General features: G+C 44.4%; 1 protein-coding gene across 11 annotated transcripts in view; it reads right to left on the bottom strand.

Annotated features, from left to right (window-relative positions):
- The window catches only part of WNK1 (WNK lysine deficient protein kinase 1), a 98,545-nt gene extending 88,200 nt beyond the window's left edge, over positions 1-10,345 (bottom strand). For 5 of the 11 annotated variants that reach the window (XM_021535058.3, XM_077783288.1, XM_021535061.3 and 2 more), the window contains exon 1: positions 9,245-10,341. In XM_021535058.3, the coding sequence (XP_021390733.2) occupies positions 9,245-9,991 (747 nt within the window). In that variant the 5' untranslated portion in view covers positions 9,992-10,341. Of the gene's footprint in view, positions 1-9,244 lie in introns of all 11 variants that reach the window. The other 6 variants (XM_021535066.3, XM_077783289.1, XM_031507942.2 and 3 more) reach the window with 5 other exon arrangements.
- Between the last annotated feature and the right edge of the window lie 2,541 nt (positions 10,346-12,886).

Genomic DNA, 12,886 nt, shown 5'->3' with positions numbered 1-12,886 from the left:
AAATGACAGACTAAGCCCCAAATCATGACAAATGCAAATAAAATGCCTGCTTTCAAAGGCCATTCTACATACTGCCAATATCTACTTGTCTATATCTAGAGGGGGCCATATTTAAAAAAAAATTTAAAAAATCAATCGCTTCTCAGACAGTATTTCTTACAGAAGGATATTTATCTGAATGGACTGCTTCAAGAACTATGTCAAGTTTAGCCTCATAATGGCATTTTTAATTTAAGGAGGACTCATAGACTGAGTGCAAATTAACTATAACAAAGCATATGAACTTAATATCTTGCATTTTTACATCGATAACCTATTTTCCAAATGAAAGCATACCATAAGCAGCAGAATTAAGATCAAGACAAACCAAAAACAGTTCTATGTTGGAAAATATTCATTAGAATAGAAATCTCATTTAAAAGAGGCAGATTTGAAAACAGACATTGTAACATTCTGCAACATTTAAGCAAAACCTGCTAACGGCCCAGAAATTGCCATTAACAGATGCATATTACATAAGCTCACATAGATTTCCAGATCATTACGGTATCAGCCTGGACTGCTGAAGCTTTTAATAGTAATATTTGGGGGTTATTGTTTGCATGTCATCAGTCTATCCAACAATAGAAGCAGTCAAAATTCAGACTAGGCTCACAAACTTGCCACCAACAGTCAGCATGGGAGAAGCAAGTCACAGTCCTCCTAAGAGGAAAATGCCCAAGGAAAGCTGGGTAACCCCATCAACTGGGTAGTTTAAACAATCACAAGGCTACATTAACTGGCCAAAACTATACAAAATGCACATGGCTGTTGGTGTCAGCTTTCTACTATATTTCACTTAGCAAAGCTGTTTCAGATTTTCCTCAGTTACATACAAAGAGACTGGTATTCCTATTTTTTTTTCACATTCTACTAAACAGTGAAATTAAACTCACAATAGCATAATTGGGTTTTTCCATCTTGACCTTTATGCTTTCTGCCACCAGCTTCAAACCTGCTATCAGAACCCACTATCTTCAACTTCTGATGCAATGAAACTAGAAATAGCTGAAACATGCAGATGAAAGGGATGATCCAAAGCAGCTAAATCAAAACAACATAACTCCAACCTCATGCAAGAGGTCTGACAAAGCTTATTTCCCACACTCTCTGCTGTCTTCCTAAAGCAGGAGGAGAGCAGCTCAACAGGACCTATTGAAAGGTTCTATCAGTGCCTGCTTGTTTAACAAGGGCAACAGGATCAGAACCATTCTGCACTATGGCTCCAAACACAATTTGTGATGTGGATGCTCGTGGAATCTGCAAAGCTTCCTCTTTGTTTTAATCTTACTGGTAATATCTAAGGAATCCTCCTAACCACTTGCAAAATTAGGAGACTTGAAATGCACCACAGTGATCCTGTCCTAAGAACAGAAACTCCAGAGAACTGCTGCCCACAGATTCCCAATAGGTGAACCAGGTGACTTCAGAACCATGTTCTGGGGCACAGAGATCATGAAAAAAAAATGGTATCACTTACATTTAAACACATTTATTCTGGTGTCATTGACACATCACTTTGAAAGCTCATAAATATTTTAGTTACAAGGCCATCAAGTGTACAACATCCTTTCTAAAGGATTTCTAGAGTCTAAGTGTATAGACAGCATCCCCAAAGATTCTGCTTAGACCTAAAATGACAAATTCAAATCTAGCAGTTTGTGTGATTCAGAATGAGCTATCCTTGTAAAAACTGCTTACTGCTTTAGATGCTTCTGGAAGGCTATGAGATAACAATATAACACTACCAATCCAATTTTTATCAGGCTGCCATTTCCTTTGCCAAAGAATCACCTGAGAACATGTTATATTGTTTGTAAGCCAGGCAAAGTAACACAGTGCAGCTTGGAATTCCCCAAGCAAATCTTGAAGCACTTCAGAGTAATCTGGATACGTGCAATGTACCTGCCATCACCAAATGAAAATGTCAAGTGGGATAAAGTTCAGAAGTATGCCTAAGAACTGAATCTGAATTTTGGTCACTACATTCCACCCACCACTTTATTCTGACTTTTTAGAAAAAAAGATTTGTCAACACCTGTGATGAACTTGCTGCATGGATCTTTTGGGTTAAGAGGACAGCACAGCACAAAACATGATTAACACAAAGTTTATCCTCTGCAGCATGGAGTTAAGGGGCATTCTGCAGGTTGGACCCACAAGACAAGACATGAGCAAGCTCCTCAACATGACCTCAAGTGAGGCATAGATTCAATCCTCATCACCCCTCAATTTCCCCCTGCTCTCTCAAAGGGAATGAGGGGAACTAAAATCACACATTGAGAAGTGTTGGTATGACAATTTGTTAATATGCTGAGGAAACTGGAAATAGAGTAGAAAGAAGGATAGCCATAGTATCTTGACCAAAAACATTCTAACCCTAAATGATTCTCAAAATTACCTACAAGACAGCCCTAGGGAATGTAAGCAGCATCCACAAAAATACCTATGAAGCCATAAAAAAAAGAGTCTTGTTCATCTGGACAAGAATTTAAATAACAGATTTTAAAAGATATGCAGAGGGTTCATATTAGATAAAAGCCTTTAACTAGTCCAAGAAATCAATTTTCAGCATGAAAAATCCTGCTATTTAGAAGAGAAACTGTTCCAAGAGTACTGGAAGAGTGTTTTTCCAAGTGTGGCGTACTCACATCATGATCTAGTTAAAGCCACAGTAACATTATCTGAAGTTTCAAGAGTCAAAACCAGTAACTTCCTACCATCTGCTATTAAAAATTAACACCACCACCAAAACAACTCACAAGCACATGCTAAGTCAAGAGCAAGTCCTATGCCCAGCTGCAGGAGTGCTGCAAATTTACATTTATTTTTTCTTTTAACTTAAATGTTACATCCATTATGTAGACTGATAAACTAAACAGAAAAACACTCAATTTTTATTTCAATTCAACCATTATTTGAAAGACCAATTAGTAGTCTCAAAAAGAGGTTGGTAACCTTTACAGGAAATGCATGACAGGAAGCATCAAGACTGCCACTGCTTAGCACCAGCTTTGTCACATGCAGCATGGAGAACCTGGGTGTCAGTCAGAGCTGTGATGTTTAACAAGCTGCTGCATGAAACAAAACCAAAGACAAAATAAGAAAAAGAACATGTGGCCCAGAGGGATGTTGCTAATCAAAAGGTATTGAAAACTGTACTGTACTGTGCACTGCATCCATGGAGACTACCACAGATCTATTACTGCTTGTTTTATTTATTACTCTTCTTGACAGCTCTCAAAGGACTCTATATAGGATATATCTCCAGGGAGCTTTTATCAGGTGGGGATTTTTTTCCCTTACAAAGAAAGATTATAGATCTGGTACTTTTCCTGAGCCCTCAAAAGTTTTGTTACAAAGCTAAGTGTTTTAAACCATAACAGCCCAAAACAAATCTCATTTAAGGGATTTAATTCTGCACCTCTCAAACCCACACAAACTGACAAATAAAAGCCCATTTATTTCCATAAGAAATGCTGCATTTTCAGAATGTACTTATCCTATTATATTTATTACCTCACAACCAGACAGTTACAAATTGAACCACAGCCATCTCCAAAAGTGATATCCCTTTGAGGTAAGATTATTTTTTTAAGTAGAGGTCTCCAAACAGCTGCAGCTCCAGAATGTACTTCAAAAGCTCCCTTCTCTCTTTCAGGGTCACTTTTGTGAAGTCTGAGGGAGCCTGACCACTGTTTATACTTCTGCAGGTAATCAGTCTGGCCCCTTTCCCATGTCATTTATCAAGTTGTCAATTGTATCAATTACAGCACAAACACTCAAGAATATGGCTGGGTTTTCATCTTTAGCTAAAGGAGAAGATTTCACATCAGAGATTTGAAGACCGTAAATACCAGTGATTTGTTCTGCCCTATGACATGGAAAACCAGCAAAAATTTAGACTTTACTGCACAAAATTTCAAGTTCCTTGCATACGCACACTTGCAAACCCAGCATCCTGAAAGTGCCAAAAGCCCACTGTATACTTACAGCTTTACACATTTTACTTCAAGTATTTCACAATTTGTAGAGCTGAAAACAAAAGATATAATAAGGACAGCATGATGTGGACAGATTGTCACATACCTTGATTAATCTACATTTGTGACAATGACACAGCTGGCCCAGAAGCAGTCCCAAACAGGAGGCACACTGCTGCTGCAGCAACATAACTGCTCACAAACTAGTAAAGCATTTTAAATACTGATGTGAGGTACAGGGTAGGCACAGGAGCCAACCTTCTGCATTAGACTTGACCTTCCAGTAAGTTTTAGAAAATGTATTTTTAAATAATCAGAATTAAATCACAGTCAGAGCTTTCAAAGAACGCGTATTTGTTTCAGGATATTAACTGTTTCTCCAGAACTAACAGAATGTAATCATTTTCCAACAGCACTTGACAGATGAATTCCAGGTCCACACTTCTCAGCTTCCTCTTACTGCAGAAAGGCCTAGATCTGGTTTTCCATTTTGCTTTAATGTAGCTACATGATTGTGCATCAGAGCCAGCATCTTTGCAGTCAAGACTCCTAGTGAGCAATATGCAACCAGCTTTTTAAAAAGGAAAAAAAAAAAACCAAAAACAAAACAAACTACAGGATACCACAGTTATGTGATACAAGACCTTTTTTGGTTGTCAAACTCGAATGTGCAACTTCTGAAACATTCTCAGCTCTGCCAGTCCAGAAAGAATAGAGAATTTTAAGAATTATATGTTGACTTCAGCAAGCTGATATTTGTCATGGTAAATCTGCAGTGGAGTCTATACTCCAAAGTACAGAAACTGCATTCCATTGCTGTCTGCTGACCTAAAAATCACCATTAAGTATAGTTTAAGATTACAAGATAATGATAGGCATCACTAAATCTGAAGTGTCACTAAAAGTAAAGCTACATTCAATCTACTTCCTGCACTGTGAGTTTTAAGTTAACATTGTTAGACTCAGAAAAACTCTGACAGGTGGAAATATTATTTAGTACCTTGCTGTTTCCTGCTACAAAGTGTTACTTGCATTATCATTTTTACCAGAGTGCACTACAGAGTCTCACGGTTCACATCCAGTTCTGGCATTATGCTTGTTCCAGCTAGATTTTCATTGCTATTTCCTATGTAAGAAAAACCTATTTGCAAGCTGGCGTATTTGCACAATACATTTGGTTTGTACTTGGACATCTGCTAGAGAACTGCACACATGTAACCTACACCAATTTATTACTCAGATGATTTATAGCTGAAGGTAACCAAATTCACAGTCAGCTTTCCCTCAAACAGTAATGAGCACAACAAACTTTGTGCACTACTTTCACCTGTCCAACTCATTTCTTACCTCTGGAAAAGGTGTAGCTTAGGGAGAGCCCACCAGTTCCTTTCTAATCCTTCAGCAGCTCCCGGGTTCAGCAGAATAACCTGACACGGCATTCAAGCCAGAGTAAGAATGGCAAAGCAACATAGATCAGCAAGAAGGTCCACTCATGAGCTGTGTGGGTGCTGACTGCCCAGCCACCCTTTCTGGCAGGGACCACGAGGGACAGGAGCTCCCAGCAGACACAGTGCTGTTCTCCAGTGCACAGCATTTACCAGGAGCGCATCACCAACTGATGCAGATACCTTCATAATAACAGCTCATAACAATTCTCCTTTAAGAGAACACACTGCCCAAATGAAAGGTAAGTCTTCAAATGCCTCACAAATACACAGTTCAAAAGAACCCAAGTTACCTCCACATCATCAAGCACATCCCTATTTGAAAAGTTACTAACTTGACTAGCCCAGAGCAATAATTCTAGGTAGATGTTGCAGTCCAGCAAGTGACTGTATTAATTTGCACTGTTCTGTAAATCAGCAGTTAAATGACAGTCTTGATTTAAAACTACTAACACAGGGACTCACAGAGATGACACACGGGCACTAAGATCTGGCTTTTGCAGCCAGTAATGTGACTTGCTACTTCTGGCATATGAATATTACTTTGCAAACTTAAAGCATCAGGGGAAGGCATCACATTTTAGCCACAACATTACCTAACCTGTACAGAGGAGACAAACTCACTGCTCAAACACAATTTACAAAGATATTTTTTGTCAATGTCTACCTACTTAAAAACCCTTTAATTAGTAACCCCATTATTTTAGTCAATTTATAAGATGTGCTAATGACAACAGTAGGAGGCACACTTGACTCAGAATAACTATAGCTGAGATTAATACATACAAGGGGAATAAATGTATTTGAAGGCCAACACTACACTAGTAATTTCCTCTCCAGCAACTGAAGCTGAGTACTGGCATGAAGCAGTAGCTGCTAAGCTCTTCACAGCTCCACTACATTCACAGCAAGACAGGTATTTCACATTTGAACACCTGCTCACAATATTTTAAAGTAGGTTCAGTAACAATTTGCTTCACAGGTACAGGTCACAAAGTAAACTAGAATAGTCCATCAGCCACACTTGTGGTAAGGTTTTGTTAGCTTCAACAAAATTGACTCACAGATCCATAAAAAAATAAAGAGCCAGGACCTTGGCTTCCTGGAGATACTAAGAACACCAGCAGGTCACCCAGTGAATTTCAGCTCTTCTCCCTTCTACTTCCTCCACAGTTCAATTTATCAAGCAGAAGGGGCAATTCAATTACAAGGCAATTCAACAGCCTTGAGGACATGAGCAATATCCTCCAGTTTCACTAACTTGGAAACACAAGCTGCATTTCATGAACAGCACCTAAACTTCCTTTGAAAGGAAGCACAGTCATAGTCTCAGGTTTTGATCTTCATTGCTACAGAGCACATACAAAAAAAAATTAGGCATAGTTGCAATATTCAGAATTAAAAAGTCATTCTGCCAGACACCAACACAAAATCTTCAGTAGTGCTGTTTAGAAGACTCTGAGGAGGTGGGACACCCCTCACACACCTAAGAAAAACTGCTATTGCTGAGGAACATTATTTCAAGATAATTAAAAGTAACCACCAGTTAGTTATGGTTACTGTAACACAGCATGAAAAAAAATCATTCACATTTCCCTAATAAAATAATTATGCTTTGAAGGTTCAACAAGTCTGAAACCATGGCATCCTGGAAAACCAATAACATCTAAGTTTCAGTCCATCTTTGTGAATGCAGATTTCATTCTGATACAAATCACAGATAACAAATATCAACCTGTCAACAATTTTCCTATATAAGACAATATACCCACCATCCCAATAAATACCAAATTCCTCCTTTTCTTTCTAGTCACAAACAATAAAATAGGATTCAATCTTAAAATATTCTACTAGCTGTAGAGTCTAGCTCCTTCAGCAAATACTTTTAACAATTAGAAAATGTAAATTTTAAAAAGCTGGTTTAAACTTCTCACTTCATACTGTCTCCTGAGAGGAAAAACAGCCTCTGGAATCTGGCTTAACTTAACCCACACGGCACTCCTGCAATGCAGTTCCCCTCTGAGCAGCACATCAAGTATTTCCCCCTTGCAAATATTCTCATTCATGCTTTTTGCAACTTGTCAATTAATGAAATTCAGAAACCAATTGAAAGCCCAGCAACACGCCCTTTAAAAATGAGCTTCGCTAATAAATTCCTTCAAAAGTGGTGTTTCTTCAGATAGTTTGTCCACATGGTACTGATGATGATTAACACACCTCAAGAGGCAACATTAGTGAAAAGCAACGGATGCCAAGCTGCCATTAGTTTCTGATCAGTAAGTGTGAAGATTAAAACAATCTTCAGAGAATAGTCACAGAACTCAAAAATTCAAAAGATTAAAATTTCAAATAAAAATAATGTAATTTTGACAGATTATTTATCTCCTCACAATTCAAACTGCACAAGTAAAGCTTCAGCAGAGCCAACACTTGATCATTTTACTTTCAATTTAAAATCAATGCTGAAACAGGCCACCACAGCAAGTATGTAGCTAGCGTGGAGGAGCAGGGCATGCTGAAGGGTCACAAAGAAAACTGGAAGCTTTCTTCCACAGTTAGTAAGCACAGAATAATGGCAATAGCATAATGAACCAAGATACTGGTAGAATGCTTGAGCAACCATCCAAAAGCAACTATGAATTCAAATTAAGAAATCTTTTAATAAATTCCCTCAGCTTGACTGAAACAAATAAACAAATGCTTTTGAGAAAGTTCTGGTGCAGTTACTGCAATTGATCATTTGTGAGCCACTGACTGCTCAAAAACTCCACAAAGAGTTTTGGGACTTTCACCCAATGCTCTCTTGTCTGCCCTAAACAATAATAAAGATCTACTACATGAGCCCTTCTATGAATTGCACCAAAACCCAATACTAAAAAACAAACACTAACACTTTTTACTTAACTCTGAGGCTTTGAAAACAAACCAGCACACCAGGTATTTGTTCCTGGTACTCCCAGCTCTTCCCACTTTTTTCCAGGCTGTTGCACAGCAACCTGTGTCTGTTGCACAAGCTGTGACTCGCAGGGAACCAAGGGTGTTCTTGCCATCCTTAGACTGGGCTCCTACAGAACTCTGGCTCTGCTCAGTCTAGAAACTTGATAAAAGAGCGGTGTCTTAGTCCAATTTAATCCACCAGCCATCTAGAAAGGCTAAACTTTTGGGTGCTTTCTAAAGCTTTGGAAGGATAATTTCTTTCCCTGTCCCTGTTAACAAATATGAACCCTGGAAGTTGAAATGAATAAAACTTTGCAAAACTAAATCGTGTGATACACTGCATGACTTGTGTACGTTCTAGAGTCATCTATCCCACAAGAATCCACTGCCACTACCAATGAAATGACTGTGAAATTAATGTTTTCACATTTCTTCCTAAGAAAAACACCTAAACAAATTCTGAAACGTTAAGGGTAGCTCAAGTCGACATTCACTTGCCCATCTTCCCTCAGCCTCCTTGAAGCTGTACACAAGTGATTTTACAATCCTCCTTTCAAAGGCATAAAATGCAAGACACTATACGAAACAGAACTGTAGCATGTTCTGCAATGATAAAGCTAAAAGACTCTTCAGAGAGTATTTAAAATAATTAAAAGGCAAACTGCCTCTATGGAAAGGATGCACCTTTTTTTCAAAGGACTTCCTCAGGTAAGGTTTGCAGCTCTTTCTGAATCAAGAAGATCTCGAGCTGATGGGTTTTATCCCCTTCAAGCACAATGACTAGCACCTGGGAGAGTGACTGTGGTGTGATAATTCACTTTTTTTATTTATTTATTTTACCTGTAGCTCGCACCAGGCAACTTCCACAGTGGTTTCAGTATCCAGTCCTTTATAGACAGTTTTGAAAGAGCCTCTTCCAATCTCGATGTCAAACTTCAGGAAGCGCCCATCCGGGGAGATGCCCACTGCCTTGGTCTCAAGCTCTTCAATGTCTTCCTGCTGCGTTCTCCGCTCCTCAAATTCCCGGCTGGCAGCAGACAGGCTGCCAGCGACACTGGTAGGGGGTAGCGCAGTTGCCTCATCCCCCTCCTCCTCCTCCTTGGGCAGCAGCGGGGCGGCATCCTTGGCGGCCGGGGGCTCCTCGGCAGCCTGTCCTTCCAGGGGGAGCGGGGCGGGCGGCGGCGGCCGCGAGTCGGCCTCGGAGACAGTGACAGGAGCGTAAGGGGTCCGGCCGGCACCCGAGGGAGGGAACACCGAGGGAGCCGCGCTGCCTCCCGAGACAGGGACCGAGGGCGCTGCGGGCTGCAAGCTGGGCAGCTCCAAGGCCGTGGCGTTGGAGTCGCAGATCACACTCCGGCGGAAGAAGCGGTGCTCAGTGGCTGCCGCCCCTCGGCTGTCCTTGTCCATGGTGTGGCGGCGGCGCCGGTACTCCTCACTGCGGCCTTCGTTCCCCGGTCCACCGCCCGCTCCACCGGTGCCGGAGGTCCCGACAGAGCTGTCCGAGCTGGAACCGTTCCTGGGCGGCGGCGGCGGCGGCACCAGGAAGCGCGGGCTCGGGGGGCCGCTGCCGGCGGCGTCCGCCGACATGGTGCCCCGGGGGAGCGCGGCTGTGGCGAGGCGGCGGCGGCAGGCGAGAGAAGGGCCGGTCACTGAGCGGGGAGCGCGCCCGGCCGCGGCTGCCGTTGCAGCTGCAACAGAGGAGGGTCCCAAGGGCTCCTCTCGGCGGAGCTGGGAGGCTGGGCCGGCGGGGTGGGTCCCCGGTCAGCGTGTGCATCCATCCTGCAGCGGGGAGCAGGGCAGCTGGGCCGACATGGAGCACCGGGAGCAGACACGGGGCGCTGGGTTGGAGTGGCGGACGGCGAGAGAAAGGAAAGCCCGAGCACCGGGGAGGCCCCCGAGCGGGGAAGCGCCGGTAGCTCGCCGGTTGCAGTTACCCCCGGCGATGGAGAGAGAGCGGGGGGAGAAAGGGGCCGGGACGCGAGGAGGAAGCGGGGCGCAGGCCCGCACGCCAGCAAAGCCGCCGCGCTCAGTCACTCGTTTCCGAGCGGCAGAGGCCCGGGCAGGCCCAGGGCAAGGAAAGGGGTCCGGGGGGCTCAGCCCCGCCTCACCCGGGCGCCCATGGCGGCCGCGGCCTCTCCACCGCCCGGCAGGCGCAGCCACCGCCCGCGCGGCCGGGCCGCGCTCTCTCCAACAGCCGCGGCCGCCTCGCGCGGAGCCGGAAACCCTCCTCCTCCTCCCTCTTCTTCTCCTCCTGCTACTGCTCCCGCTGCCCGCAGCTGGCGCTCCCCGGGGCCGCCGCCGAGCCGAGTCCGGGTGGCGCCCGGCGGGCAGGACCGAGCGCGGCCGCCCGGCGACGCCTCGGCGCTAAATGGCGACGGCGGGAGCTCGAACCGACACACGGTCCGGGGGGGGGAGGAGGGGCCGCACCGCCGGCCACGCCCTGCCCGAGCGCGCATCGTCCCCTCCACCCCCCCCGCCGAGGGGAGGTGGCCGCTCCCGCCGCGCGCGGGGTACCATGGGAGCGGTAGTTTCCAGCGGCCGAGCCGCGGCAGGGGAGCCGCCCGTGGATTCCCCCGGGATGGAGGAAGGAAGGGAGCGAGGAACAGGAGAGGGGAGGGAGCGACGAAGGAGGATCCCGGCGTGCGCCGAGGGCCTGGGGGCCGATGTGCTGTGGGGAAGCTCGTCCTGCGCGGCCGCCCCTTCCTCCCCCCGCCCGGCAGGTGAAAAGGCACCAGGTCTGCTTGCACTGCTCCTTTCTTCGAGTCTTGTGTTACACCCACGCGTTAAGTGTTTCGGATGTACGTATTCATTTCGATATTGTCTATAAGTAGATAAATATATCTCACAGAATATCCCGAGTTGGAAGGGACTCGGAGTCCGGCTGCCTGCCCTGCACAGCACATCCCCAGTCACACCGTGTGCCCGAGAGCGGTGCCCAAATGCTCCTCGAGCTCTGCAGGCTGGTGCTGTGCCACTGCCCTGGGGAGCTGTTCCAGTGCCCACACACCCTCTGGGGGAAAAACCTTTTTGTAATATCCAACCTAAACTTCACCAACTTCAGGCCATTCCTGTCACAGGTCACCAGATGGAAGAGATCAGTGCCTGCTGCTCCACTTCCCCCCTGTGAAGCTGAAGACAGCAATGAGGTCATGTTTTCAAACAGCCTCTAAAATTATTTAAAATCATGGGCAACAGCAACTCCATGTAGCTGAGTACTATACAAACAAGTAGAGAGTTGGGGTTTTGCTCCATTTAAGCCATCTGAAGAGGCACTAAGTGGCCAAGCAACCTGAAATGCAATTAACTGCTCTGTAAATGTCATTATTCAAAAGAAAAAGAATTTGCACCCTCTGCCCTTAACACAAGTGTTATCTTGTGGCCCCTTCAGTCGTGCTTGTGGCTGCTGCAGCTGAACCCAGGCTGTACAAAACCTGGGCTGTACAGCAGCCAGAGCCCACATGAACCCTGACATGAATTGGGAACTTTCAGGTTAACAAGGCATTGGCAAAGACGAGTCATCTAAATTATTTATATCATGTTCCTCTTTTGTAGAATAAACGAAAACCAAGCACTTTCCTTCTTACGCCAGCAATCTTTTGAAGTCAACTGGAATGTATTGAAGAAGGAGTAAATGATTTTGTGCCATGACTTTCAGGCAGCTACAAAGCAAAAATTACACTGAGGAAGAAAAAGAAAACTAAGAAAATTCCCTGAGTAAGTAATATGTTCTCAGCAAACACACTGTTGTTTTAAATAGTTTTTCTAATGTTACTTTTAAACCAGCAGTTTAGAGGAAGTTGTGTGTTGCTGATGTGAGGCCTTAACTCCTTCTGCAAAAAGTAGCACAAGTGTCCCTTTCAGACAGAGTTCCACAGCTCCCAGCCACAAATCATCAGTCTGGGCAATTCTCACGTGCTTGTGTTCCTCACAAAAAAAATTTGACGCAGTAATCAGCATACTGCCGTTTTCCATACATCCTTCTGTGCATCCTTAATGTACATCCTTTTTAGCCTTTGTAACATCAAACAAAATAATGGTACAGTCTTCATAAAGAGGACAAGAAGTGTTTTGTTGTACAGCTCTACAGTCAAGATTTTTGCATGGCTTAAGCCTTCTAGGGCTTGCCTTCACTGGAAACGTGGATTTGTCAGGGTGCCACTTGAACTGCATTGGCACCAAGAGTAGACATGCTCCAAACCAATGCTGAGCTGAACAGGGTAATTTGATTAGCAGCAGAGTGGCTGGATCAAAACTGATTAACTCATAATTCAATCTGCCTCATCCCTGCTGCACTGCCAGGACCAGCAGCTCCTCTGATCGCCATCAGGGTTCGGCGTGACTGCGGGTGTTTGTGGATGTCTCTGGGCAGCAGAAAGACAATTTGTGCATAGCAGCAGCAGGTGTATCCATGCTGGCTTTATACTGTTAAGTGCAGTAGGACACAGTAGCAGGGCTCCAGCAGGAGCTGACAATGCAGGCCCA

The sequence above is a fragment of the Lonchura striata genome, chromosome 5, assembly GCF_046129695.1.
Source record: "Lonchura striata isolate bLonStr1 chromosome 5, bLonStr1.mat, whole genome shotgun sequence".
NCBI classification, from domain to species: Eukaryota; Metazoa; Chordata; class Aves; order Passeriformes; family Estrildidae; genus Lonchura; species Lonchura striata.
Note: the sequence above shows the minus strand (reverse complement) of the source record. Positions and strands in the feature narration are given on the sequence as shown.